General features: G+C 40.6%; 1 protein-coding gene across 1 annotated transcript in view; it reads right to left on the minus strand.

The window, feature by feature from the left end:
• ptpdc1a (protein tyrosine phosphatase domain containing 1a) overlaps nucleotides 1-27,794 on the minus strand; it is a gene marked incomplete at its 5' end in the record, with an annotated part of 38,986 nt that overhangs the window by 8,784 nt on the left and 2,408 nt on the right. The window contains 5 exons of the mRNA XM_079684494.1: nucleotides 3,215-3,400; nucleotides 4,625-5,652; nucleotides 5,726-5,863; nucleotides 7,369-7,487; nucleotides 7,684-7,764. Of these exons, the coding sequence (XP_079540620.1) occupies nucleotides 3,215-3,400; nucleotides 4,625-5,652; nucleotides 5,726-5,863; nucleotides 7,369-7,487; nucleotides 7,684-7,764 (1,552 nt within the window). The remainder of the gene's footprint in view (nucleotides 1-3,214; nucleotides 3,401-4,624; nucleotides 5,653-5,725; nucleotides 5,864-7,368; nucleotides 7,488-7,683; nucleotides 7,765-27,794) is intronic.

The following is a 27,794-nucleotide window of genomic DNA, read 5'->3' on the forward strand; positions in this document are numbered from 1 at the left end:
ACAGAAATGTTCATTAATGTGCACTGTCCCTGTTAAATAAATGAATAAATAAAATAAAAAATTATTTGATAATCGATTAATCTATCGATTAATGAAACGATTAATCGACTATTCGGACTATTACTGTATGCCTTGCACAATTTCTCAAACGCTCTTATTTAGCCATCAACTTTTAGATTTAGCTTGAGGTTGTTTTAGGCATGTGGAAACTAACAATGAAGACAATAAAGATGAATACTTGATTCAAAAATTAACAAATTGCTTTTTATTTAAATAAAATAAATAATATTTCACATCAAAAGAAACAACAATGTTTTAACAAATCATATTAAATAATCTGATGACAGAACTGTAAACAGAATAGCTGAAACTTTAACAAAATAAAGAGTAACTCTATTACCTCTAATTATTAACCCATGTTTGTATAATGTAGTTAACTCTGTGTGTTGCTGCTAGCATATAAAGCATACTTGACGTGGAAACGTTATGGGGCTACGGAGCTACTAGAAAGACAGTCGAACCCAGTGCAATCCTCCGTCTGAATGTGGTGCACTTTTGCTAAATGTTTAGACAAATTGCTCGTGTTACCGCCCTTACATGCTAAACACTATTGGCAACGAGCATTGTCCACCTCAAGACGGGTAACATTTAACCACACCTTGGAGCGCTTCTCTCCGCCATCCCCGCCGTGTGTTGCTGCATGTAGCAGCCGCGTGTGTAAACTGCCCCGCCCCCCTCGCACACAGGGGAGAGAGATCTCGTCTGGATTGGAAAGGTCGAAAATACACCGACCATAGACGCATTTATTAGTTTTTTTGCATGTTAGAAACGAGTTGGCGACACTAAGACTGCGAGATAAGGTTTTTGTAGCAATAATACATGACCTTTCTCTTTCTCAACTCGCTACTCGGAGGGAAGTCGCTGTCATATACCTTGTGCACACTCCGATAATGCTTCTCCACGTTACCTTTCTTTGGCAGAGCGACGCTTGCTTTACAAATAAGGCAAATAACCTTTGAATGTGACATCACAAAAAAATATTCTTCCTTCCATTCTGTGTGGAAGTGGTATATTTTTAGCTTTTTGCTCGGTCCCGCTCTCATTTTGTTAATTGTCTCTTGTTTGTCTCTTTAACTTAAAGGTGACCTATCATGCAAAATGCACTTTTGTACGTCTTTTATACATGAGTATGTGTCCCCGGAGTTCCAGGGAACTCACCAAGTGTCCATACCCAAATCTCTTAAAAAGGGGCTGCAACGGATCTGATACAGACTGATCCAGATTTGAACACTTCTCTGACGTCACAGAAGTGGTGCTACGGCTATTGGGCCAACTCCACCAATCAGGAGGAGACAGCCACGGACTTTCCCGTTCTAAAGCGCTGGAGATGCTGTAGTACATATGCCAGGCCTGTAGATGGTGCTGTTCTCACAGAATCAGCCCATGCAAAGGCAGTGTTAAATTGAGCGAAATGAGGAATGGCTAAAATGTATGATCTGTTTGGTATTTTGAAAAATAAAAAGTATAATTATGCCTTATATAGGTATGGTCCTACACTATATTATTCAAATATAGCATGATAGGTCCACTTTAAATTTGAGTTTTCCCGGCACTTTGTGACAGTTTACTTATTTAGGTTCTTTGGGGTGCCAGTCAGGTCTCTCTCCTGACGTTTGAGATTTGGCTAGTCAGTCAGTTTTAGTAAGTCTACACAAAGGTGTAAACATCTCACTGCAAACACCCAACATTGAATGACATTAGAAAATATAAGAAAGGACACAACTCAAAATTATAATCACAAATAGCAAGTGTATTTTTGAATACCCCACAAACAATCAAACAATTAGTCTTCCCACAGTTCAATGTTAAATCCAAAACGTTCCACTTCGGGTTTTATTCAAAATAAATAAAACAGTCAATTTACCACGGGAGAATGTCAGTAATTTTTAGCAATCCAGTCGGTTTTGAAAATCCAGTCCTGGTTTTTAAGGTGGTTGGGAGATGACCGGCTCCTTTCAGTTTTGTAAACAATAATCAGGCAAGTGAAGCGACAGAAGGGTATGATGACGGTGGACGGTGGATCAGACAACGGTAACACGGACTTTAAACGACCTAACTGCTGGTCTCTAAACAGATGAGCGTGTTGCTCCACCGATCCCTCTCGCTGCACACCCCTTTCCCTTCCTGCTCCGTCTAACTAAATAGGGGAAAAAGGAAATGGAGGCGCCAACCAACAGCGAATCCCTGGCTGGGTGGGCGTTACCGTGAGTGACTACCGGTCACATAAAAACCCCGGTTGTTACAACTTGACTGATTTTGTATAGTTTTGCATTCTGGGTTAACAGACTGGAAAGCGATAGGTCGCTTTTTCTGTCAATCAAGTAAACTCCTGAATTAAGTGGCAGGGAGGCCAAGGGAGGAGGGATCAAAAAATGTTTTGTCTATTTTAACGGAGCTGGATTTTTTTTTTTTATGAATGACTCGCGATCTACCAGCATTGCCCGACGTAGTGGGCACCTCTAGCTATATCAACAGATGAAGCAGACTACTGTCATTCAGCGTGTCAAAGATCTTCTATTCACAACAAGATGTTACATCCCCCTTCTTTTGAAAATTAGGTATTGCTGTCATATCAAATTACAATAATATGCTTTAAAAAAATGAATTCAAGTCTAAGGCACTATATCAACAACTTGTGCATAAGTACTGTATCACTGAGGAAAATATAAAGCTGGTAAATCAATATTTAGTTCATTCTTCTGCAGTATATCTTTACCATTTTAAATGGAAGAGCTCACCTGCCTGCCTTATTCCTTGTGTATGAACCAAATATGTTTTGCTCGGGCCCGGGAGGTCTGCAGAGAGTAACCCCCCTTTTCCTCGACTACGGTCTGGGAGCCGACATGACAACGGTACAATGTTCCCCCTTTCTACGCATGGATGATAATGCAATCAAATAATTAGCATGCAAGCTAAGGCTGGCTCTCCAAAGCAGATATTAACGACGCTCTTAAAGGTCCCACTCATCCGTCACAGTGGAACTCCTTCAGCCCCAGGTGGGAGTAAAAAAAAGCATAACTGTCAAAACACTGCTGGCAACTTGATCAACACCCTATAAAGCAATAATAAAATAAAGGGAAAGAAAGAATTTGACAGTGTTGAGTACAGTGTTAGACAGCTGTGTGATGCTGTGGAAGAAGCCAGAGTAGGGTACCTTTTCCAGTGAGTCCAGGGCGTTCTGTGGGTTCTTATGGTTCTTCCTCAGGGCTTTCACATCCTCACGGCTGATGACTGGATCCTTGAGCTGCTCCATCCACGACCACATGAGAGCGGAGAGGACACAAGGATCTCTCTCCATACACAGCCTCTCCCACGATCCCTCTCTTGAGTTCAGTTCTGTCTGCACAACACCAAACAGAGCAGCACTCAGCTGAGAGAACAATAGGCAAACAGTGCAGCTTTACATCCGGGAAGACAATGGACTCAAATGTGCTGAATTTATATATAAATTCAGCACATTTGAGATTCCCCCAACCCCCTTGAGACTCTTAAGAATAGGCTGGATTAAAAATGCTAAACACATTTTTCTAGTCAGTATTTGTTTTTAGCAAAATCATATTTAAAGTATATTTTAACCGCCACAATTATTATCAGCAGATCTTTAAAATAATGTGTACTTGGCCTTTGCCACTGCAGAGACTCTCTGCCTTGTATGGGATCATTGTATCGTTAGAAAGGTGAAGCTTCTCCTGCCTGTATGCACGCTCACCACGCAAGACTCCATTGATGAAGAGAAATAATGTTGAAGCTCGTTTAAAGTTTGATGCACAACATTAAGAAAAGCCTGTGAAATACTGGGAGAATATAGTCTGGTCAGATGAGTCCAAAACTGAATTCTTTGGATGCCATAAAAACACACCATGTTGGGAGGTCAAATGGCACTGCACATCACCAAAAAACACCATACCAACGGTGAAGTTTGGAGGTGGGAACATCATGGTGCGGGGCTGTTTTTCAGAATACGGCACTGGCAAACTTCTTATCATTGAAAGAGGCTCTGAATAACTTCAGCACACTTTCAGCTACAGAAACCATTCAAATATCAAAATATTCAGCCTGTTCAGCACATGATGGGAAACTTTAAATTATTTAATTTTTTTACAGTTTTATTTTATATTTGATGTGATAACGTGATAATGATCTTTATCATGCTTTGAAACTGAAACCATTTTGGGAGAAAAATTACATACATTTTAGAAAGCGTTTTCAATACTTTTTCCCGGTGTCATTCCATTTTATTACACATAACTGTATTCCGGGAACTTATTTGTTTTGGATTCCTTGCATGGGGTTAGTGCATGGGTTTTACCGACATCTGGTGAAAATATCATGTCAATAGCACTAGACTGTAGTAAAGTAGACTCATATACTATAGGACACGCTGTCCTGGTGTCTTTTACATTTGAAATCAGCTTTCATTTGGAATAGCTTGTGAAGCTTTTAAAACTGAACACTGTTGTTTTGTTTATCATTATGTGGTTGTTATGATGGCTTTTATAGTTGACAATGAGGCTTGTCCAGACTGGTCTCATTAGTGATGTATTGTACATGTGGGGTTCACTACCTGCCATATTGAGACCTTGGAGGTGAAATCCTTGTCTGCCTGTTCCATGGCCAGAGCTTGGGCCACCAGCAGGCATCTTCCCTCTGGAGAAAGATCAGACTGGACACTGATGTCTTCTCCACCCGCTGACACATCCACCTCACTGCGGTTTGACAATGCCGGCAGTGTGGCAGCACACTGAGATTTTCTTGCCTGCTTGGACAGATCTAGAGACAAACTCTGGTGCCCCTCATGCAGTTGCTTTTTGAACAAAGAGGACCCATTGTCTTGCTTTGCTTCCATATTGGAGCCCTGAATGCTGCTGATAATGTCCTGAGGAGAAAAGTCATCAAATCTTGGAGGGACACCGACTGTAAGGCTGCTGTGAGACAAGGAATGTTTGATCCGGCAGTTGATTGGTTTGTTGCTCTTTAGAGGTCCTAAGTGCTGTTGCTGTTGTACACGTTTGTCAAGAACCGAATCGCTGTAACTGAGGCTCCTGTAGTTGGACAGGGATGCCTGCAGATGGAGCAGCTCATTATCTCTGGTCAGAGGTTTATCAGGTGGAGGTCTGGAATGCAGAGCAGGTGGGCTGAGAGGAAGAGAGGAACAAGGTTGAACAGTAATACCTTTCCCTCTCATCTCCTTGCCGAGCTGCTGAAGGGCCTGCTGGGACACGGTCTTTTCCACCTCAGCTGTTAGGTCATGGATCTGCGCCTCCATCACCACCTGTCTGTTGGCTGCAATGTCAACAAGGAGCCTACACACCAGCTGGATGATCTTTGGCACATTCTTCATCTGTCGAGCCTCGTAGCCGTGCAGCAGGTGACGCTGCCGTGTAAGGTACTGGGACAAGGTGACAGCGCTGGCTTTGGGTTCTGCGCAGGAGAAGATGCTTCGGAGAGGAACAAGGAACTGAGCAAACTCCCTGACGCACAACAACTGGCCTCTTGTCTGAATGGAGTTAGGTCTCTTGGCTCGCACAAACAGTATGGCCTGGTCAGCACTCATCCGGGATGTAAAAACCAAGTAACAAGCTAACAGCACACCTATATGACAAAAAAATTAAGAAATAAAAAACTTGTACTTTACATGCATAAAAGCAGATTAAGTGCTACAAACCTGTTCTTCCAAGACCTGCATGGCAGTGGACAGCCATTCTCCCCTCTTGGACTGCAAATGACATTACTTTTACCATGTCAAGGATTGTAGTCAGAGAGGCCACACCATAATCCTTCCAGCCGAAGTTGTAGTAATAAACTGAAACAGACAAAATCGGAATAATACAAAGATGATCAATGTGTACCTGAGCCCTTACAGACATGACAACAGATTATCCCACAGGCTTCATTATACTCACACATACAGTAGGTATCTGAGATTATTATTGAGGTTTAAAGCACTTCCCCTGGTCTCCACCAGGCGAAATGTAGTTTTTAATTGACTAATCTGAGAAGAATGTCTTCAACTAATTAAAAGGATCTATTTCGCAATGTTTCCTGCTGTGTTATATAATTAGTCAGTCGCTTTTGATCGTTTTGTACACCAGAATTTCATGTTACATATTTAACTTTTATCACAAGCGATTTCCACTTCAAACTTATATTTATTGTTCTTATCCAGAAAAGGTTACTGATGAACAGAACAGAGGAATGTTCAGCTCTGTCTGAGAGGTGTTTCCTTTGTTTACAGTTCTATTTCTTTCTTTCTTTCATTATGCTATGCAGTGCAATTTTGTGTCATTGTGGTATAAAACATTTTTATACCACAATGATAATGTAATGGGTAAATATGTATCCAGTCCCACATACAGTAACAAGCAACTTTGTAATGTCATAATATTTGTTCTTTGAATTACTTATATAGATATGAATGAGATGATACATGTATTACTGTTATCTTCGAAGTCCTTTGGTTTCGCTCTCTGCATGGTTGGCCTTGTTAATCTGACGTTATCCGTTTAGAAAGTGTTCCGCTTTGACTTTTACACAACAGGGACTTGAGATCAGCCTGGTAAATAGCATTTTACAAATGTGAAGGGGTTCACACAGCATTTGCCATGTAAAATATGTAACTTTCTTCAATTATTATTATAACTCCTGAAAAATGTTTTAAAAGTGTCTGCTTGAGCCAACGGAAGGGTGGATGGTACCACCTTGTCCTCACTTAGAGCCAAGTAAAACCACTGAGTGTTTGAGGGGTGTGGCAGTAAAAAACCTGAACTCCAGAGCACCCTCCCTGGAAAGTAGAGAACACCATTGCACGAGAAAAATTACAAGTGCGGTGCAGCCCCTTTACTTATATAAATCAAAAATAAATGTGAGCTGATGAAAATTACTCCATCCTTCTCAGAAGTAAAACAACATTCCTAAAATTAAAGAAATAAATGGGCTTTTTGTGTGGGAAGTAATGTGAGCATGGCCCTGTTATGATATTCAATCATTCACGTTTACCTTTTTATTACCTCCAGGATTTTATGTTTCACTTACCTGTTATTTAGGTCAAACAACAATGGTATATGTTTATCTGTTTGTGCCCTGCGTTTCGTGAGTGGGCATGTACTAGAGAGGACGATGAGACTGACTGCCAAGCCGCCATATAGCTCACCTGGTGGAGTTGGCATATTGGGGCTCAGCTCCCATGCGGAGGACCCAGGTTCGAATCCGGCCTGCATGCTTGTCATCCCCTCTGTATCCCCCTTTCAACACTGTCACTCTCAAATAAAGACTACTCTTGCCCAAAACCTTTAAAAAGAAGAGACTCACTGCCTGCCTTCATGAAGGTGTCCGGTCTATAAGTAAAAGCACTCTCCTGCTCAAGTGGGTTTCCACAGCTGGCATGTTCTCCGGGCCGCTGTAGGTTGATGACCGTCTTCAATCCACACCTGTGCACAAAGACGTGCAATGTGTGTGTCAGTGTAAAGAGTTACTGACACAAAAGTTCACTACAAAACGCACAACACAAGAACCACTTGGACAACATTCAACCTTCATTTCACATACAAATGTTAACAAGGAATGATGTACACCAAATACAAATCTTTAGATTTAATTGAGGTGTCAAAAAAGTGACTACTGTACCTTTGAAACTGTTCAATTATATTATATTTCTCTATGATTTCTGTGGAAGGCCTTGCCATAGCTAGCAAGTTGTCAGTAATCCTGTAAGTGGAGAATATGACATATTAGGGGACATATTGTTATATACACGGTACAATCATAGAAATAATTTTGAATTAGGGCTGTTTATAAAGATAAACAGACCATCCCTCTCATCCACCGCTGCAGAAACTCGGATCCATGCCTTGATTACATCCAAACTGGATTACTGCAACAGCATCCTCTATGTTTCCCCTGCATACATCCTCAATAAACTACAATATGTCCAAAACTCAGCATCCCGTATGCTCACCTCCACCAGATACTCCGACCACACCTACCCCTATCCTCCACCACCTCCCCATCAAACACTGCATTGCCTTTAAAATTATACTTTTCACTTACAAAGCCCTCAACAACCTTGCCACCCCCCTACCTCTCTGACCTCATCCAACAACACACCTCCACCCTCAGGTCTGCTGAAGCCAACCTACTGCAGCCCATAAGGGGAAAGCTCCGGACATGGGATGACAGGGACTTCACAGCAGCCTCCCCTCCCTCTGGAACTCCCTCCCCAGCCACGTTCGATCTGCCAACACTCTCACTTCATTCAAACAATCCCTCAAAACTCACCTTTTCACTCTTGCCTTCAACTCCTAATCCAATAACCCCTTGCCCCTATTCCACCTAGCTAAGCGCTTTTGACTTTTGTTGTTATTTTTCTTCTTTACTTGCTTGTAAAGCGCTTTGAGCACCAGGAAAAGCGATATATAAATAACATGTATTATTAGAGCGAATGCCGTGCAACCACATTTGCACTATTGTTCTTCTGCTTCTTTAATCTTCTTCTTATTATTATTATTTCAACAAAACATTTGGCTCTCAATAACTTCAGCATACTTTCAGCTACCACAACCATACAAATATCAAAAATATTCATCCTGTTCAGCACATGATGGGAAACTTTAAATTATTTCAAAACGTTGTATACTTCTTAAAATATTCAGCTTTTTAAACTCTTTTTTTCAAACATGTAACTCAATGGGAGGAACCTTCAAATCCTTGTTTACCTACACCATGTACAAAATGCTAACCCTTCCACATACTCTCCGCTAGAGACTTCATTCCAACTTTAAAATGGTCACAGGACATTCAGCTATTAAAATTGTATTCAGCTTTTTGATATCTTTTACGGTTTTTGACTTATCACAGTTTAAGTTTTGGTAAATGTTCAGGCCGTTTTAGATTTTATAATGGTTGTCTATGGGACAGACTCTTCAGGGCTAGAGTGCGTGACATCATCACTTAGAGCAGGGGTCTCAAACCTTTCTTCATCTGAGAGCTACTTAAAAAAATGAAAGTGGCCAAGAGCTACTTGCATCACATCGCTTACATTTATTCACATAGCACTCATCAGTTGAATTAAGCTATTTTGATTTTGTACACGTGTGAAATTGCAATACCTAAAGCTTATCAAAAATCTTAACTTCAAGAAAACAATAATTTCTCACATATTATTATGGCCCACATAGTAATAAGTACATCACTGAATATTCACATAAATGTCCAAAAGAAAAATTATTTGTTCTCACTTCTTATTATGGCCCACATAGTAAATACATCACCTTAATCACTACCTTACAAGCATCTTATGGCACATGTGTAAAATAAGTGCATTCACTCTTGTTTACAGTTAGTGAGATGACTGGCACTGCATGGAGTCCACCATAGAGGTGTATGCTGGAGTGTACCCACTTAGTTTCACTCTAATAGAGTCATTTAAATGTTCATCAGTCAGTCTTGTTCTGTATTTAGATTTCATGACATTCATGCCAGAAAAAGCTGCTTCACAAAAGGTATGTAGAACAGAACCAAATAAAGCCGACATGTTCAGTGCTGCTTGGTGAATGTTCTTATAGTTTTCTGGGTCTTGGCTCCAGAAATGTTGTGAGTTTTGCTGGGACTTAAGCTGAACATGATTTTGGAGATTTATAACCTCCATCTCCATCTCCAAAGGATTGACACTGAACAGTTCAGCCTCTTCTTGTTCTTCTTCATCTTGACATTACATTATAAACCATAATACATCAATTGTATAGGTCTAGCCTCCATATATCTGTGTGTGAAATTGTTCCATCCTAAAAAAACAACAACGAATGCTTCTGCAGTCCAGCTGCAGCTTCTAGCAACGTTCTTCTGTTTAAAACGCCCCATGTAATAAAAATGTATTGTCGCACGAGGGTCGGGGCTCTTTCCGGAAATAGTGGTTACAGATTACAGCTTTGCTGCCTGTGATTTCTATGAGTCCTTGGTCAAGTGAATATACAATATATATTTTGCTCTCTTATAATAAATAGTTAAACTTAGAAGTTGTCTGTCTTTCCTGGAATTTTGAACACAACAATCGCGGAAGCTTTCCTCCTGCCTTCACAAACTTTACACAAATGTGTGTCTGAGCCGCAGCGACACGGACTGATTCAGGTGCATTTATTGTTGTCGGATTTCTTCTACACATTCTGTGAACCGCGAGCTACTGAAAAGCTGCCCGATCTACATGTTGGAGACCCCTGACTGTGTGTAGAGGGTCTTTAAAATCTTCTGAAAAAATATTTTAAAACTGCTCTCAATCCCAAAATCATTTCAAAAGATTTCAGGAGCATAATTAGTCTGGCCTGCTCAATTGCCTTCATCATATCAAACTAATCTACCATTCGGGCCCAATAGTGATCTGACATCTGAGTGACAAAAACTCCACCTACTGTTGCTCCCAATAGACTCCCATGTTAAATGTGTCCGGATAAGACATTTTACAGACAAAACCCCCCAAAAAAAACATATCAGTACATTGGGGTTCCCTGATGCTCACGGTCTGGTATTTTCTTTTGATAGGAGCCATAGTTTTTGAACAGGTGGTAAAATTGTATATAATCCTCAATGCATTCTTAATGGGACTCAGTGCTGTAGTTGGTTACCGTGGTGTTGCTGGGCGAATTGGGGCAGACACACCTGAGTGACATCATCTGAGGCCCCGGCCCCACAAGGACGAAACGGGTTGTATCTGCATTGTTTCTCTTGCGTATAGCCATTTCGTTTACACGAGGCCGTAACAAAACGATAGAAACGGACCCCGCAAACGATAACGGGTCCCAAGGTGGATAGATCTGCAAACGGAACGCTCTGGGGGGGCAAACGGCTCCGTGTGTACGCCTTTATACGATCATTTTCTGATAACGATGAAATAGCCCCGCCTCCCTCTCCCCACCTCTCCTGCTCAGAGATCAACTGCTGGGATGTCAGAAGAGGGGGAGGAAAAGAGAGGCTCCGTTTATTATTCTTATATTATTATACAGAGTCGTTATCAATTAGTTTTAGGGTGCGTTCACACCTGCCTTGTATAGTCCGGTTGAATCGAACCCTGGTGCTTTTAGCCGCTTGGTGCGGTTCATTTGGGTCGGTGTGAACACAGTCCGAGACCTCTTAAAGTGGACCTATCATGCTATATTTGAATAATATAATGTAGGACCATACCTATATAAGGCATATTTATACTTTTTATTTTTCAAAATACCAAACAGATCATGCATTTTAGCCATTCCTCATTTCGCTCAATTTAACACTATCTTTGCATGGGCTGATTCTTTGAGAACAGCACCATCTACAGGCCTGGCATATGTACTACAGCGTCTCCAGCACTTTCGAACAGCAATGTCCGTGGCTGTCTCCTCCTGATTGGTGGAGTTGGCCCAATAGCCATAGCGCCACTTCTGTGACGTCATAGAAGTGTTCAAATCTGGATCAGTCTGTATCAGATCCGTTGCAGCCCCTTTTTAAGAGATTTGGGTATGGAGGAAAATAGAGAGGGTTGTGTTTTCTGACACTTGGTGAGTTCCCTGGAACACCAGGGACACATATTCATGTATAAAAGACGTACAAAAGTGCATTTTGCATGATAGGTCACCTTTAAGTGAACTAAACAAGCGTATTTTTCATTATGATTCTACTTGTGATAGTCGGACACGACAACCTGTGCAGGCCATGTATTGATTCCATCCGATAGCTGCTACAATACAAAACAAAACGTCTGCCTGCTCTCCACAATGATCAATAACAGTGAACGGATGGTCAAAGTAAGGTACAAATAAACAGAATCACACAAAGCCTGGTTAGTATTGCCTGACTTTATAAAGTGTGTTTCTTTTTATAAATGTGTGGTTATCTTCTAGTCACTTTGCTCAGCACTACTGCTTGTAGGCAGGCATGACGAGACTCTTCAGTCGACCCATGTTCAGGGGAGGTGGGTTTAGTTTCCTGCACGCCTCGACGTAAGCAATTTATTTATCTATTTTTATTTTTTGGCACTCCGGCCCACGCACAGCACCGGCCCACCGGGAAAACTCCCGGTATTCCCAGTGGCCAATCCGCCCCTGGGGACACACACAGGCACGTGCACACATATACATCAAAGTGAGCTTGAGCCCCTGCCCTTTTTCTTCCTCCAGAGAAAGTGCCCTTTTTCCCCCCTAATTGTATTTTTTTTTAAAAATGAATATATATCGACTGCTGTTTGCGCACAGTTTCCCTTTTCAAAATATATTGATTGAATACAAAATATCAGGTCGGAATATTAGACTGAAGTTACGTAGCTCTGCCTCCCTCCCTCCCTCCACGTCTCCTGCATAGCGGTGCGGACATCGGCAGTCCCTTCAGACAGACAGGTAGCAGCACCTCCCACTTTACAGTCCCATGTAATGCCGGCTTTTCTTGGCTTATTTTGGTGACTGGTGGTGAACAAATTACTAAACTGCCAGTGCCTCGAGTTTACAGCTAATTAGCTAAAAGAAAATTAACAAATATAGTAACTATGGTATGGCTACTAGCTAATGTATAAGTTAGCTCAAGGTTTAGCTGGACAATTTGTCATGGGCATAAAGGCTAATGTACTGCACTTAAGGGGAGACACTTAAAGTGAATACAGTAAAATGTGTATCTAATAACGTCATCATGATCACCACATTCATATGCAAATTAGGCATTAACTAGGCCTAATTAAAATGCGCTAATTTGTATGCAGTTACCAAGGCATTGCAGGTGAAAAGGATAAAACAAAAAAACACCTCACAACTTCCCCAGATAGTTACTTACGTCAAGTCAGTATTTTCCCCTGAAATGTTATGTTTAAATGCAGATTAGCTTTAAATCTATAGAGGAATTCAGACATGGTAGTAAAACGAACAACATTTATATGTGTTTCTTGGACATTTTATTTCCTTTAGAGTGAAAGAAAACATGGAAGCAAAATAGACCAAAATAACAAGTATATGAAAAAAGGATATTTTTTACCTGTAATGTCCTTAAACAGTAACTTCATCATGTTGATTGTTGGCTGCTCATTTAATAACTATTAATTGTACTAGTTTGTTGTCTGCTCTTGTGCGTAGTGAACACTAAAGAAGACCATTGTCTCTGTGTTAGCTGATTATTTTTGTAGAATTCTGTTGAGTATTAAACAATTACGTGAGGGTGAGAAGTGCCCTTTTTCTCACTTGAGCACCCGCCCCCAAAATGTTTGCACGTCCCTGCACACACACTGAATGTCTCTAATACATATGTACACACACACACACACACACACACACACACACACACACACACACACACACACACACACACACACACACACACACACACACACACACACACACACACACACACACACACACACACACACACACACACACACACACACACACACACACACACACACACACACACACACACACACACACACACACACACACACACACACACACACACACTAGGGCTGGGCGATATATCGAGTTTACACGATACATCGTGGATTGCACTCCATGCGATGTCGTAAATGACCACATCGTGAACATCGAGTATTATGTTGTCAAATCAATTTCCCGCCGCGGCCAAAATGAGCTTTCCTTTCTCCCTCATAGACACAGTCACACACGCAGGCACACACGCAGGCACACACGCAGGCCCCGTCTAACTTGCACACAAACATTACACACATGCACAGTGACAGAGAGCAGGGCTCAACATTATAAATGGCCCGCTGGCTCGGAAGCACTATTTAGACACCCCGGGCCAGCATAACGTACTTTTCACTTGCCCGCTCGGGCCACTAAAAATATTGCTTAAAAAAAAAAAAATTGTCCAGTGGTATAGGTACTTTGACAAGCAATGTTGTTAAATTGTTTCGTTTATTAACGCTACAACATAGCGTTTCGTGAGGCGGTTGTCGTTGTTGGGTGAAAGGCAAACGGGAGCCAGCGCGAGCAGGTTCCCGTTTGCCCGTGAGCGCCGGGCAAAAAGTTATCTTCAAATAAAAGAAAGTCACCGGAGGAGTTAAAGGAGAGTGACAGGTAGCATGAGAAGAAGAGGGAGAGAAAGTTTCAGCCAGCTTGATCGATGGAGTTGGCTTCTAGTGGTGCAGTGACACGTCCTAAAACCCTTTTATAATCTATCGATTAGATTTATGATTCGAAAATGATAAAAGTAGGGTAGACATGTGGATATTATCCGGCTGAACAAAACGTGCATTTATCAAACAGGTTTGTTTTCCACAGACTTTATTTCCAGCTATTTTCCAAAACCCTATGGAGAAATCCCATTGCTTTTTTGTCGAGGGAACCAGCAGCTTACTTCCTGGTTTTAGGACGCGTCACTGCACCTCTCAATATGATGCCAATATAAACAAGGTCTTCTGTCGAATATGTACATCAATGCCGACCTATGCTGACAAGTAAGTGAAGAGTAGAAAATATAAAAGGTATTGGCTATAGGGAAATGTCCCAGCAGGTTAGGAGAATGAAGGTTCTAATCTAATCTAATACATAGCCATTACATGTCTAATTCCTGATAATGACAGGAAGACAGAAAGCGCATTATACTAATAATAATAATACTACTCATAATAATAGCAGACATTTTTTAACAATGACCACAATATCATTATTTTCATAAACCAAATATGAACAATTGAGGGAAATGAGGAAGAACTGATGATTCAAATGTTGTAGTACAAGTAGTAATGGAGTTAGTGCATAAATTACTATTGCAACAAATGTGTTAATTTTCTTCATTATTAGTCGATTTTTTTAATGCAGACATATGTTGCAGGGACTACTAGAATCATCATACTGGCGTGACTGTAAACATCAAGGGGTTAAATAAAGATAAAATAAAAAATTTAGAGGACATTTCAGAATATCGCGATATATATCGTATATCGCGATATAGTCAGTAAATATCGCGATATCATTTAGAGACCATATCGCCCAGCCCTAACACACACACACACACACACACACACACACACACACACACACACACACACACACACACACACACACACACACACACACTTTGCCCACCTAACCATTGTTTTTGTGGGATAACCTCCCATTTAAAGGAATGCTCCACTCATTAGATATTTTATAAAAACTTCAGTATTTAGTGAAACATTATGTTTAAACCATACCCTGAAGAAATCAGCGATATTCCCCGGTAAATAATGATTTTATAGCTCTTTTTGATCAAAACCTGTATGTTCCGTCAGGCAGCTGCCATTTTGGCAAATTTCAGTAGTCACGTGATCCGAAAAACTAGGTCGTGACGTCATCTGTGCGTTCACTTTGTAAACACACGAAAACATGGCGGAGTATTTGAGTTCGAACTTGTCAGCCGAGGGAGAAGTTCTGAGCAATGTGGAGGGATTGGATGGGGGAATTCAGCCATACAGGTTCGAGCCAAGTGGCCAGAACCGTCAGGAATCCAGTGACGATGAGGATGAACAGCACGGTGATCTTGCTGTAGACGATCCCTTTATTCGTGCAATTGATTTCGGGGGACGAGTTGGGAAACCTGTACATGAATGGTGTACTTGCGATCGGTGTGTAGCTATGGACAATCCTCTTATGAACATGTGTTGTCATGAGCTTGAAGAGCTTGAAAATAAACTGTCCACAGACGACTTGGATTGCATATGTTCACACAGTGAATTCGTCATTGTGGTGTTAGAAAAAGCTGTATTGAGAACAGCACTGGTTGCCATGAAGGATGTGAAACGCACCTCTTTGGTTGAACCAATAAATGAAAGGTGGGTAAATGTGACGGGTACAGCCCTTTCGTCTTAGCATTATATACTTTAAAATTATTATTATTAATGGACATATCAACTAAAGACATTTTATTTGGTTAGGAAGTTCTGGATTAAAGATTGAATTGACATTATCAAAAATTTTATAATGACGTTTACATTCTAGGAGGAAATTATTTTCATCCTCAATCTCATGGCAATGTTTGCACAACCTGTCATTTACAGGAGTATTTGTGTATCGACCATATTCAATAAGAAGTTTATGGTTGTTAATTCTAAAGCGTGTCAAATGGATTCTGTCTACAATTGCATGGCAAGGATATGAAGGACAATGACAGATAATTTTCCAAAACCAAAACTTTACTAAGTATAGCCATGATAAAAGAAATCAAAAAGCATATCTACAGAATGCACTCTTTATAGAACAATGTAGGCTAGGAGTCCTAACATAATAATGGTACAATGTAGTTGAATAAATTCCATAGTAGTTAATCAATCAAATAAAGAAAGTTAGAAGAAGAAAAGTACTTCATGTCAATAACCTGCTTAAAAAGCTGAGGGTTAGACTAGGTTTCTTTTTCAGAAACAAGTCCTGTTTCTCTTTTGAAGCCAGAAAAAGGCTAGTCACTGACCTTTTTACCTGTGCTGGACTATGGTGATTTGTTGTATATGAATGCACCTGCCCATTGCCTAAACAAGTTAGATGCCGCCTATCACAGCGCACTGAGATTTGTCACAAATTGTAAAGCACTTACACATCAATGTCGACTGTATACCAAGGCATGTTTGCCATCACTTACTGTACGGAGGCTCAATCATTGGTACACGTTTATTTATAAAGCCATGTTTGGTAAACTCCCGTATTATATCTGCTCTCTGATAACACAGAGCGTTGCAAGCAGCTATTGTCTGAGATCACTTGACGTAGTGTTGTTAGATGTGCCAAGAGCAAGGACTGTCTTAGGTAAGACAGCTTTTATGTGCGCAGCGCCACTTGCTTGGGACAGTCTACAGCTAAAACTGAAACTGAGCAATTTTATTCCTCTGAATGTTTTTAAAGCAAGTCTAAGTGAAATGCTCTTTGAAACTATGGGTATTTGTAAATGTTGATAAGTATGTAAATGTAGCTTGTAAATACGTTGTATGATATCCTCTATTGTTTTATGTTGTTTTATGTTTCATGTGGAACTTAATTGCTGCAGGTCTCCCTTGAAAAAGAGATCTATGATCTCCATGGGACTTATCTCAATAAATAAAGGTTACAAACAAACACACAAAGAAATCAGTCTTCCCACAAGTTTCTAGGAATCAGGTGCCACAGAAACTGACAACATTCGTTTTTATTTCAGAACGTTGAGATTGGCGGCATACAGGCAGTTCACTTGGTGGTGTCACAAGAGGCTTGGCAAAGGTGTGCGGAAAGTTATCCCCAGCTGTGTTGTCAAAGTAATACGAGAGAAATACCCAGATCCACAAGAAAACTACACTGGATTCAGAGAGGCTGATGAAACTGACAATGTGTATCCAGACTGAAATTGATGCCTATGTGAATTATCTGGTAGAAAGTTAAAGATTTTTTCCCTCCTGGAAATCTTGGTTACACAACCGACTCACTGGACATTTAATAAATATATATTAATATAAAAATAAAAAAAAATGAAATCTTTTATTATTTGCCTCACTCTCAGGGAAATACTGCTGAATAAGGCTGGCTTTAAAAAATGGTTTGTTTGCTGTAACCCTACATACTCAAAATGTTGATGATGTAAGCTTTCCATGACATGCATGATAAAGTTACAATAATGTGCAATCACTTTGTGATACAGAAAAGTTCAATCAAAATCTAGTCAACCCTTACATTTTTAAGACTGCCCTAAGCTATGTGTGAGAGTGGTGAACTGCTGAAAGATGTTATCCAAACATTAATGCTCAGAACTAGTCAATCTTTTCATACATGCCTTCTACCATAAAATAATCAACCAGTTTTGATTCCTTTATGCTTCTACACAATGACATACCTTGTACTGTTAGTAGTGTCATCACAATCTTCAGTTAATGGCAGCCCCCATAGAATTGGTAAAATTAAAATCACTTATAAAATTGTTTTATCTAACAATGTTTTTGCAAAACTTTCAGAATACCTATTGTTAGGCATAACATATCTGCAGAATGATTTCTGTAATTTATACCAATGAGTGAAGGCTCCCTTAAGACCTAGTCTGATTTCAACATCAAAGTGGCACTGTACAATTGATTTTTCACCTAAAAATGTCACAAACTATTCAGAGCATGGGCATTTAGGTAGAGGTTTTTTTTCTAAAACGGGTATTCTGGAGTGTTGCATTTACGACTTCACTCTTCTCAGGTTTCTCAATATTAAACATGTTTTGATTAACTTCTGGAAGCTGAACATGAACTGCCTAACTTCTGCAGCACATCCTGTTCTCTGGCATTTTCTGAACAAGTTAACAATACAAGATTCGAAAACAATTAATTGTCTTTCATCTGCAGTGTTGTCAGGTACAGTGAAAGCTTGAATGGGTTCGAAATCGGTACCAGTAGGACGTTCATCAGATGGGTCACACTCGCTGTCCGATTGACTTTCAGTTTCTGTTTGTGGAAAAAAGTCCAAATCCTTTGCGTCATCCTCCATCTCAAAACTGTCATCCAGGGTAAATATCTCCTCATCTATTTGACGTTCAGCCTCTGGTGTAACGACTAGAGGACTTATGTTGCCCGGGGTGGAGATCTGTAAGAATAAGAGTGTGAAATTAGCAAAATTGGAGGACATATTTTGTTTGTGATACCTAATAAAATCCAATTGAATTCAAGAAACTCTTGATTGACTTTTGTTGATTATTTCATCGTAACTGACATCAACTGGTTGATATACAAAGCATGTAGACCACAAGGGGTTAATCCCACTCTCATGTCCACTATCACTACATGGCAGTACATACAGTAGTGTTCAAAATTATTAGAACACTTGGAAAATTCATTCATATATTATTGTTAAAGTAATTTTTCGTGAAAAACCTAATCTTTTTTAAAAATCACATTTTAATGATATTTTGAAATTGTGATATTTTAATTTTGTCGCTTAAATTGTCATTTGGATATTTAGAAGTTGTAGGTAATACAATGTAATATACTCAAGCTGCAGCCTCAAATTATGAATACTTTATGAATTTTCCAAGTGTTCTAATAATTTTGAACAGTACTGTATAGCCCAAGCCATGGTCAATTATCAAACATAGCATCAATACCTATCTTGATATACTGAAGGAGTTCAAAAGTATTGACGAAAATATTGAACATTCCTATCAGGTTGTCCTTCTGAGAAGTCCATTAAGCACTTACCTCTGCAGGACTGTTGAAAGATTGAGCTGCACTTGACACAGGAGATGGTTGTGGTTGCATTGATGCACTTGCATCCTTATTCGAGTTTGATGAATAGGTGTGGTCCACTGCAATGGCACGTATCATTTGATCCATGTCGGTCTGCACTGACATATCTGTAAGTGCAAATAAAATAATAAATGTAATGGCACAAGCTAGATACAGAGAAGATCAATGCAATATATGTAACAAGGTGCTGTCATGCGATATCATCTGCCCCCCCCCCCCCCCCCCCCTAAAAAAAACACCCCACCTCAATTCACCCTCCACAGGTGGACCACATCATTAAAAATTGACGCATTACAGTCTACACCCCTTTAAAACATAACACTTACTTCACCAATGGAAAGGGAACAGAACAACTTCTTTGCATGTAACAATGGAGAAAAAAATGTGTGAATCATCTATTTAGGCCTCTTTATTCAGTTGTCAAGTTGGTCCACTCCAATCAAATACCATGTCAATTTGATCTGTTAAAAATGATCACTCACATTCACTCGAGGAATGTGGGGAACCATTAACAGATTAACCCCCTCCCCCCGATTAGTTTTCTTCAGGTGGTTGACATACTGAGGATGGCCTTAAAATATTATTTGTCTGCTGTAACCCTAAACTGACAAAATGACATGGTAGTAGATAGGTAAATTATTTTATTTTTTCAGAAAATGGTAAGTCACCATGAAAAACAGAAAAATATTGAAATTTTGGTGGAAAATAAAATTATTTGCATACTCAAAATATTTTATTTGCCACACATTTTGGGTAGGTAGTGTTAGAGCAAATGAATTTTTTTTAAAGGCCAGTCTGACAAACCACAGCTCCAGTGTCCTTCACGGGAACGCTACATTATTGATGTCATTTTTGGAAATAAATCTCCAGACTTACCATTTGTTGACACTGGATTTGCATGCTTGCAACATTTACAATGTGCCTCTGGTGGTTCCTCTGGCATGTATGGCACTAACAGTGTTGGGTCAGTTTCAAATTCGATTGCATCATCCAATGAATTGGTCGCAGCTTGGCCAGGGCTTGACACTGTAGCAGTCGGTGCATTGTCACTTTTAGGTGTGAGCAGGGTTTCTAACAGCTGAAATGAAAAATATAAAAACTTGTAGGGATGTTGTATCCAAAATGTCTCTCATTTTTACAAGAACATGCCAGAATGGGAAGGGGGGGGACGGGGCTAAATTTGTACCTAACTTTCAGCTGAAACTTTTACTATCATTGAAGGCAAAAGGAAAAAGGGAAGCTTCTCTCACTAGTCATCAGGCCTAAATGATGGCAATACTGACATTCCTGTCGGCTAATGTATTGTCAGGGCCCCAGCAAACATTTTAGAACATTTACTGATTTAGGCTAGAGAATTAAAGCAGTCACTGAGAAATGTCACCGGACAACTACAAAGACTAGATAATTCCAAAAGATCCCTATCTACAAAACTTCAAATTCAAATATTTTATTAATTAAAAGGCCAACTACAGGCAAACAATACAACCCCAATTTAGGCCTACTTAGTAGATACAATGATTTTGATTACTAGTTATGTATGCATGTAGTACCACCCTTGCTAGCGATTCCCTCTCTAGTTTAGCATACTCAGCCTCGTTGTCCCTGGCCCTAGAACCACGATTTTATGGGGCCGGAAAAACTGGGAACAAGTACCCGCTAGCCGATACTACGCTATATGGAAAGGCCACCAAAAACTGGCCTGGTTAAGGACGCTAAAGGACGTTTAAACGGGGCTATCCGCTGCAGTGGAAATGCGCCATAACATACCTTACCTTTTTCTTACTCCTAGCACTACTTCTGGTCCTCCGTCGCTTCACACTTGCAGAGGGCGATTTCTCAACTGGCTGAACTGGTGTCCTGGTCGGTGATGATACCAGAAAGACCAATGGTACTGCATTCCCATTAAGTACTGGTTGATGAATAAATCCCATTTGATGTTTCACCATACTCTCAGAGTAGTCGTCCGGAAATTTGAAATGTTCGCTACATACACGCGCCTGTGGATCTTTCGGTTCGGGCCGAGCACATTTCACTAGCCACTGCCTCCGAACGTACTTCCTACGCTTACCCGTTGGCAATAGATGGAACCGAGCATTCCGTGGATTGTTCCTATCAGAATTGTGACAATGTTTCGCGATACAATGACGCATATTTAAATATAATTGTGAGAGTAACTACAGTAAACAACATGCACAAAGCACATATGTCCTCGACACCAAACGCACAGTTCACGTCAAGTCCGGTAAAATAAGTCATGTGACTCGTCAAAATGGCGCCGCCCACAGGGTTGATTTTATTTCGGTAATTAATCAGCTTAAAATCACTGATAACGTCATCGGATTAAAAAACAACAAAAAAAGACTGGCAGAGACTGGTCTGTTTTGTCGGATGATAATTATTTAAAAATGAGTGTCATGAGGATTCCCTCCCTTTAATGATGTCAGACATCTCATTTTGTTTTTCATCACCTCGTGCTCCCCAAAACCACACACCCCTTCAAAAATAAAAGCCCTATAGATGTAATGCTACTTTAACTTATACTACTATGTACATCTGATATTTAACCCCTTTAGCTTACTTTCAGCTACAGAAACCATTCAACTATTACATTATTCAGCTATTGCAGGACATTGAGGCTATACATTTGTTTGTTTATACCTTTTTTTTATATTAAGCTATTTTTCCTACTCTTCCAGTTTAACATTTCACTTTCAAGTTTTCAACGAAGTCATTAAAATCATGGCCGTACCTACAATTGTATTGTATAATTAACAGGGTTCCTTGTAGTAGTGGTGGTGGGGGCGCTGCATAACTACGTAGCTTTGATTAAAGCTAACAGAAGAAGACAACATACATACAGCTGCAGCCGCAGTCCGGACTTGTACCGGAGCAGTGGAGGAGTGATGAGGTATCTAGAGATCTGAGTCCAGCGGGCTGCTTGTGTTTCTTTTCATCACAGGACATCATATGACCAGCAGATCATGTGTGAACGCTCTACGTCAGGGGTATTCAACTAAAATTCAACGAGGTCCAGTTAGAGAAAATGTCCCCATGCAAAGGTCCGGAACATCAAAATGTCTAACTTGCTTTGTGAATTAGTTTGATATACAGTGGGGCAAAAAAGTATTTAGTCAGCCACCAATTGTGCAAGTTCTCCCACTAAAAAAGATGAGAGGCCTGTAATTTTCATCCTAGGTATACCTCAACTATGAGAGACAAAATGAGAAAAGAAAAAAATCCAGAAAATCACATGGTCTGATTTTTAAAGAATTTATTTGCAAATGATGGTGTAAAATAAGTATTTGGTCACCTACAAACAAACAAGATTTCTGGCTCTCACAGACCTGTAACTTCTTCTTTAAGAGCCTCCTCTGTCCTCCACTTGTTAACTGTATTAATGGAACCTGTTTGAACTCGTTATCAGTATAAAAGACACCTGTCCACAACCTCAAACAGTCACACTCCAAACTCCACTATGGCCAAGACCAAAGAGCTGTCAAAGGACACCAGAAACAAAATTGTAGACCTGCACCAGGCTGGGAAGACTGAATCTGCAATAGGTAAGCAGCTTGGTGTGAAGAAATCAACTGTGGGAGCAATTATTAGAAAATGGAAGACATACAAGACCACTGATAATCTCCCCACGATCTGGGGCTCCACGCAAGATCTCACCCGTGGGGTCAAAATGATCACAAGAACGGTGAGCAAAAATCCCAGAACCACACGGGGGAACCTAGTCAATGACCTGCAGAGAGCTGGGACCAAAGTAACAAAGGCTACCATCAGTAACACACTACGCCGCCAGGGACTCAAATCCTGCAGTGCCAGACGTGTCCCCCTGCTTAAGCCAGTACATGTCCAGGCCTGTCTGAAGTTTGCTAGAGAGCATTTAGATGATCCAGAAGAGGATTGGGAGAATGTCATATGGTCAGATGAAACCAAAATAGAACTTTTTGGTAAAAACTCAACTAGACATGTTTGGAGGAGAAAGAATGCTGAGTTGCATCCAAAGAACGGGACTAGGACGACTGATCCGTGTAAAGGAAAGAATGAATGGGGCCATGTATCGTGAGATTTTGAGTGACAACCTCCTTCCATCAGCAACGGCATTGAAGATGAAACGTGGCTGGGTCTTTCAGCATGACAATGATCCCAAACACACCGCTCGGGCAACGAAGGAGTGGCTTCGTAAGGAGCATTTCAAGGTCCTGGAGTGGCCTAGCCAGTCTCCAGATCTCAACCCCATAGAAAATCTTTGGAGGGAGTTGAAAGTCCGTGTTGCCCAGCGACAGCCCCACAAAATCACTGCTCTAGAGGAGATCTGCATGGAGGAATGGGCCAAAATACCAGCAACCGTGTGTGAAAACCTTGTGAAGACTTACAGAAAACGTTTGACCTCTGTCATTGCCAACAAAGGGTATATAACAAAGTATTGAGATGAATTTTTGTTATTGACCAAATACTTATTTTCCACCATAATTTGCAAATAAATTCTTTAAAAATCAGACAATGTTATTTTCTGGATTTTTTTTCCTCATTTTGTCTCTCATAGTTGAGGTATACCTAGGATGAAAATTACAGGCCTCTCTCATCTTTTTAAGTGGGAGAACTTGCACAATTGGTCGCTGACTAAATACTTTTTTGTATATTCACTGTATATTGAAGTAGCCTGTAGCTTTATCAACATCTGCATGTAATCAACAACTGACTGCCAATCAAATAAAGAAAGTACAATTCATAAACAACAATATTTATTGTCAATTAACATTGAACTATACAGATATACAGTAAATACTGTGGATATGTGTAATGTTCCTCTTGGGCTGCATTTAAAAATAAAATAGAGAAAATAAATAAAATAGCTTTTGAAAATATGTGCATCTTAAAAGTGCTTAATTTTAGATAAATAAAATAAAGTGTAGCAGCAGCTTGAGTTTTCCTTTTTCTTTGTTAACCGTTTCACATCATGACTTAACAGTTTCAGACGATTATAGAACAATATCAGTCTTTACACATCATAACAATTGAACAGTTTTAAAGTTTCTCTTTCTTTCCCTCTTATATTGCAGTCTCTCACTCACTTTGTTTTATTTAATGCGAGAATTGAGCTTAAGCTTGTCCTGCCAGGAGTTTAGATCTGGGCTGAAATGCTGTCAGGGCCATTCTCATACACACATGCAGGTGCTCATTGGTTAGCCTCGGTTAGCCTGCGCTAATTTTGATCCTGGTGGACTGATCATATTGGGCTCTGAGACTGCTTATTTTTTGTGACCTCAGTTCTGACTTGAGAGGGAATGTTTGGTCAAACACTTTGTGTTTTGTCTCATAGTGGCGTTTTGGCACTTTTAAAGAGCGCCACGGTCTCTGAATGAGACACACTGGCTCTGTGCTCCCAGTGGGCAGCATGAACATGAATGAGTCCACTCAGGGTTAAAAGCTCTGTTCTTACTGTCCACTTTCCTCTTCTTGGAGAGCGCCATGTGTAATTATTTGTCTCTCCCTGTCTGCCGCTAACACGCCTGTTCACTCTCCTCTCCGCTTCTCTGTGCCGCACTCTCATCTCTTCTTCTGTGTTTCTCTCCCTGTATTGCTCACTCGTCTCTTTCGCCCCCTGTCGGCGGCGGTTAAAATAGAATCGTCCCGTCAAAATTGAAATCCCCTATTAATGTATTGATTATAGGTCTGGGTCCGAATCCGGACCACGGTCCGCCTGTTGCCGACCCCTGCTCTACGTTAATCAATGGATGTCCGACAACATGCAGAATAACTTATATTGCAGCTATAGAGCTCCTGCGGTCACGTGACTTTTGGTTATCAGCCACCATTTTGGCAGTAAACATGACGACCGGCGCCAGCGTTTTCCTACCGTGCGAGTATACATCTCATTTTAATTCAAGTGAAATTCGGCTTTATAGTACAAAATTAGAAAGATTAAATATAAGCAACCCATATAATGCACCCGGTGTGCTTTTCAAGAGCATAACCTTCTGCTCTGAAGACGATGTACCCGACTTGCGCTACGCGGACATCCACAGCTATCTTGTAAGCTTTCCATCAGTGTACTCAGGAGACTCCCTCAGAGCTTACAAAAGCTTGGAGGCTTACAAATGGTGTCAGTCCGGCTTCGTAAACAACATTCAACTGTGGAGTCTTACATCCAAAAACTTCGGCATCATCACTGCAAGGGTAAGTATTAAATTATTCCAGTTTGATAGGCAGTGTCACGTTAGCATTGTTTGTTTATTAGCTTGTCTAGCTACGGCAGTGTCACGTTAGCATGTTTGTTTATTAGCTTGGATAGCTACTGCAGTGCGTCTGAAACTAGTTTGTATTTTTGAACGTACTCAACCAAAGTGGCTGGCGTTTTTAACCTTTATTTATCTATTTTTGAATTTCATATATAGGTTAATCACTCCCAAAGGCTTAATGAAAGTCAACTAAAGCCATGGGTGGTGGTCAGGAACGACGGTGTTGTGCTGGGAGCCCACTGCAACTGCACAGCGGGACTCGGGGAGAGCTGCTCTCCCCGAGTCCCGAGGAATATTTTCAACACGGGTTTGTTTACCACTAGCTTGCTACAAGCTAACTGGCTAGGCTGCACCAGAGCCACACTTGTTGAGTTAAAAAGGGACATCACAGAGTCCGTTAGCTATAATAACTGGGTGCTAGATTCTACTTCGGTAAAAATTAAACTGACCAGAAACTTTTTGTAGCATTGTACTGTATTCCTTCACCCACCTGATATGAAGTGATCACTGCATAAGCGAAAGCAAACGGCCGGGGGTTCCCATCTTTCAGTCTTGTTCAGACGGCTCCTGGCTCTTTTAATCGCTGCGATCCACTTTTCCCTCCTCTCCGCGTCTTTTGGAATGCGATAATAAGATACACCTTTCTTCTTCCCACGCCTATTTGTGCAACCTGGTGCACAGCAGTTATCCACCATCCTCGACAGTCTGCCAGTGCCTGCCAATGAATTTACTGACGCGATTACTGCCAAAATGGCTGCCCCCTTCGTTTCTCGTCACGTGACCAGCATATGTGACATCATCCGCAGGAGCTCTATAGGCTATACTTTGGTTTAAATTCCATGAATAAAATAGCTAGAGAGCTAAAGTTAATTTAATTCATCCAATGTCAGACCTTTTAAACGAAAGTTTCAATGCTTTTCTTTCATTATAATTTTAGTAAAAGGTTGAAGAGATAACATTTATTGTTTTATTTTTCACTCACACAGATATAATAAAAAAGACTTATCAGTTGAAGCTCAGCTTTGGTAAGGGAGATACAGGACAGGCAGAGAGAAAGAGAGAAAGTGATGGAAGTCAGAGAGGAACCGCAGGTACAGCCTTCTGAGGATAGCATTTACGTTCTGTTCATGTGCTGTTCAACCCAAACTATATAGGCTTAATAATAATAATAATAATAATAATGCATTTTATTTATATAGCGCTTTTCACAACTCAAAGACGCTTTACAAACCCCATCTATCTATCTATCTATCTGCAAAGTGAGATGAACTAAATTACTGAACTATTTTTAATACACTGGCAGGAGCGACTGAGGAACATACAGTTAAGCCCCTGTCACACTGTCCCGAAATTGACACCCGACGGACACAGGAATATGGAATTGTGAATTTCGCACGAAGATGGCCCCGAACCACACACGAAGGCAACATTTACATTACATTTAAGACATACAACTGCAACGAAAGTAACAAAAACGATTATGTTAAAGTACTATGATACTGAACTGATATTTTCAGACTTTGTTCTTTACTTTATCCGTCTTTATATGTAGAAGATATTAAGTTTTCTGCATAATGTTGTTTTCATAGCAACAACACATTCCTGTCAACTCGCCTTCAAAATAATATATTATATCCTTTTCAGTTTCACAGAACACAAATTGGGTTATTTACATAATATGTTTACATGATTTTGTTGTGCAATAAAACAACCCGATGGACACACGATAAAGGAAAAGTTCAAATTCAGCTCTGATCGTAACAACATCGGGACATTCGTGAGGGCATCTTAAGCCATCGTTTGACCGCCGGTGGAGTTTCTTAGGCTCCGGCAGCAACTTCGTGAGCAGTGGCAAAATCTTTGGCATGCCAAAAAATTGCCGAGGGACCCTGCGAAGGTTCATTTTCGTGTTGAATTCGTGTGTCATTATGCCCTTCGTAAGGCCATCGTGAGAGCATCTTGTTATCATCGGTGCCATCGTGCATTCGCCCCGATCAGAGTGAAGGCGAATGCCCGATGGCACCGATGATAAAAAGATGCCCTCACGATTTGACAAGATGTCCTCACGAGTGCCTTACGAAGTTGCCCCTCACAAAGTTGCTGCCGGAGCCTGAGAAACTCCACCGGTGGTCATACGATGGCTTAAGATGCCCTCACGAATGGCCCGATGTTGTTACGATCAGAGCCGAATTTGAACATTTCCTTAATCGTGTGTCCATCGGGTGTCAATTTCGGGACAGTGTGACAGGGGCCTTAACAATAAGGGATGAGTAGAGGAAAGAGAGAATAATGAACAGAAAGAAGAC

Source organism: Notothenia rossii, assembly GCF_949606895.1.
Source record: "Notothenia rossii genome assembly, chromosome: 5".
Classification (NCBI taxonomy): domain Eukaryota; kingdom Metazoa; phylum Chordata; class Actinopteri; order Perciformes; family Nototheniidae; genus Notothenia; species Notothenia rossii.